Below are 3156 nucleotides of genomic sequence, written 5' to 3' on the forward strand. Positions count from 1 at the left end.
GTGGAATTGAACCCTGGTCTCCTAGCTGTGAGGTCTGCGCGCTAACCACTAGACCGCCGTGCCGCCTGTGACCTTGATAATAAATTTAAATTCTGTGACGGTGTTTGAACTAGCCACTACATACTAGCCACTACATACTAGCCACTACATACTATGTGCTCCTCCGTTAATAACCCCCTGGTACGATGACCAGAGAGCTATGTTCCAATCATAAACTATATAAGGTTCCTAAAATATTGTGACAGGTCAATAACACTCAATAAGTTATTACTTAGGCCTATAAATATTTTTTTTAATCGTGCAATAAATGTTTTACAGTAAAAATAATTTAAAAAATAATATTTTCAAAAATGAATTCCATTTTTAATGACCTCTCATGGCCCACCTGCAGTACCACTGCAGCCCACACTTGGCCTATAGTCTTTTCCAGTGTTTTATTCTGATTATTATCACAATCAACAAAGCCCATTTGGTATCACATCGATATCATAATATCGCCCATCTCTTGTTTCTAGTTATTGGTGGTCCTGAGAGGTCTTCCTGGATTTAGATGATATCCACATTGAAAGTTTTCAGGTCTAAACGGTAAAGTATTTTATCGTTTCAGTCTCTCATTCACATGGGAACAGTGTTTTGAGTGGCTGGAAATTGTGTTTTTTTTTTAAAAAGGAATGTTCCCATGTTTTCTCCGGGTACTCCGGTTTCCTCCCACATTCCAAAAACATGCTAGGTTAATTAGCGACGCCAAATTGTCCATAGGTATGAATGTGAGTATGAATTGGTTGTTTGTCTATATGTGCCCTGTGATTGGCTGCATGGCCACCAGTCCAGGGTGTACCCCGCCTCTCGCCCGAAGACAGCTGGGATAGGCTCCAGCACCCCCCGCGACCCTTGTGAGGAAAAAGCGGTAGAAAATGAATGAATGAATGAATGAATGTTCCCATGTAGACAGGGCCTTAGTTCACATGTCATTGCACTGACACTTCCTGTTTTCCTTTTGTCTTCTATCCTGATTCACTGTAAGCTCCTGTATGGCGAATAAAACAATGCTCTTCTTGTTATTCTTTTGTGGGTGTGAAACGGAGCCTACGTTGATAGGTGACAGGTGTTATTAGGTTAATTAAATCAATGATTGGTTTTCCTTGTTGCTGACACATAATTGGCATACAGAACATTCCAGGGTTGGGTCAAGCTAGCAGATAAAAGGATGGCTCGTCGTTGTCCTCGGCATCGAGCATCGACACTGCAAAGGTAACGTGACACAGTTTTGCATCTTTATTTTCTTACTAGTTTTCATGTGATACTTTTAATATAACAGTATTTGTCTATCATTGCATAGATGGCATTTTCTCTTCGTACGTTTTTCCTCCTTTGTGGGGTCAGCGGACTGTTGACCGGATCTGTAAGTCAAAATCTTACCTGCTTATTTCAATAAACATATTTCATATTCTGTTTCATTGTTGTGTTTTTTTCTTCTTGGTAGTGGTCTTGGCCAAGAAGAAAGGGTTAGTAGCTGTGACTTAATGACACTTTCTCAAATGAACCATTAGTTTGTTGTGTTTTTTTTCTACATTAAATAACAATTGTGTTGCAGATGGTTGCTGTCCTGAGAAGTGGACCCAGTTGGATGATCACTGTTACGTCTTCAAAAATGATCCAAGGACCTTTGCAGATGCAGAGGTATGGAAGAATTCCATAAAATCATAACATGTGTGATGTATCTGTAAACCAATCAGTGATCCATCTGTTCAATGAGCAAAAGTCCAAATCTGATAGAGCTTAATGAATAAAATCTGCATCATCACACTTTTTTTTTTTTCCATTAGAGCGTCTGCAACATTCTTGGTGGGAACCTGGCCTCAATCACTAGCGCTCTGAAAAATGTAGTCGTTTATGAACTGGTTGTGGAGGGAGAGGTAGCGGACGCCTGGATCGGACTCAGTGACGCCATCGAGGTGAAACATTTACCAGTACCAAAGTGGTTTAATAATGGAATCTGGACTAAAACTTAAAGGAAGGTATATTGTAGTGTTTGAGTGGTTTATGGTAAATGATGCCAAATATTATGACAAACATGCAGTCGTTATCTTCAGGAGCTACTAAATCAAATGTGTCTTTGTCTTCCAGGGGGGAGAGTATTTCTGGACTGATGGCAAACCCTTTGACTTCAGCAACTTTGTCGCAGGGGACAATGGCACGGATTCATGTGCGCTGATGCAAACGAATGGAAATAATGGTATAATGAGTGAATCCAATATACTTGTGATTGAATGTAATATCATTCTTATATTATGATTTTTTCTTTCTAGCCGAATGGGTTAGTGCGCCATGCGACGACGAGGAGCCATATGTTTGCATCATGGACGCATCCTGTGGCAAGCACTAATCCACCCGCCGACTATCGTATCTTCTATAACAAAGTCTTTCACTAATCCCGATGACTTTACTGAGACAATATCAAACTTTAGTGGTGTCTTTGTATCTCCGGGTTTACTGTCAAGTCTTCTTTTCTTCTTCCTGTACACTATTCATTTTCTGATTTTTCATCAAACACATTTAAATCTGGAAATATCTTCTTTTTATTAAATTTTGGAACCTGTCTGCATCAAAGTATGTCTTTGTGTCTTTTTTTATCATTAATTTTATTTTATTTGAATTAAGGGAACAGAGAATTAGTCATTTGTTTAGTACATTGTCCTTGAAAACAAAATTACACTTACATTAAAACCACGTTGTGTTGCCAAATAGGTTATAATTAATGGAACATTGCTAGTTTCACCACTGGGGGGCAGTGCAGCGATTCCTCATTCCATCGAGGCGTCTTGATGGAGAAGACATTACTAGCACGTCTAACATGTTTATTTCTCTTTTAACAGGTGGGTGTCTATATAAAGTGTGTATATAAACAACATCTATACGTTGTTCATGGTGTCATAATCTATGCTGTCGCTTTGCTCCCACCTTGTGCCTTATCCTTGCCTTGTGTGAAACAAAGCACACACACAAAATGTAGATTGTTGACTGTCACGCACCCAAAAATAAGTTTATACATTTTTTTGGTTGATCTAATGCAACAAAATTTTTATTTTTATATTTTTTCTATATATACTGTGGAAATGTAAAGGAAATGCTGTTATGCAGAGGGGGCAGTATTCA

The 3156-nt window shown here is 38.8% G+C and overlaps 1 protein-coding gene across 1 annotated transcript; it reads left to right on the forward strand.

Annotated features, from left to right (window-relative positions):
* The first annotated feature begins 1217 nt into the window (after window positions 1–1217).
* On the forward strand, window positions 1218–2610 carry LOC131137472 (galactose-specific lectin nattectin-like). The gene is made up of 7 exons (XM_058085478.1): window positions 1218–1251; window positions 1340–1402; window positions 1484–1505; window positions 1595–1680; window positions 1827–1955; window positions 2128–2236; window positions 2310–2610. The coding sequence occupies exons 2-7, from the start codon at window positions 1340–1342 to the stop codon at window positions 2384–2386; spliced, it is 486 nt and encodes a 161-aa protein (XP_057941461.1). The 5' UTR covers window positions 1218–1251; the 3' UTR covers window positions 2387–2610.
* The last annotated feature ends 546 nt before the right edge of the window (window positions 2611–3156 follow it).

The sequence above is a fragment of the Doryrhamphus excisus genome, chromosome 10, assembly GCF_030265055.1.
Source record: "Doryrhamphus excisus isolate RoL2022-K1 chromosome 10, RoL_Dexc_1.0, whole genome shotgun sequence".
Taxonomy (NCBI): domain Eukaryota; kingdom Metazoa; phylum Chordata; class Actinopteri; order Syngnathiformes; family Syngnathidae; genus Doryrhamphus; species Doryrhamphus excisus.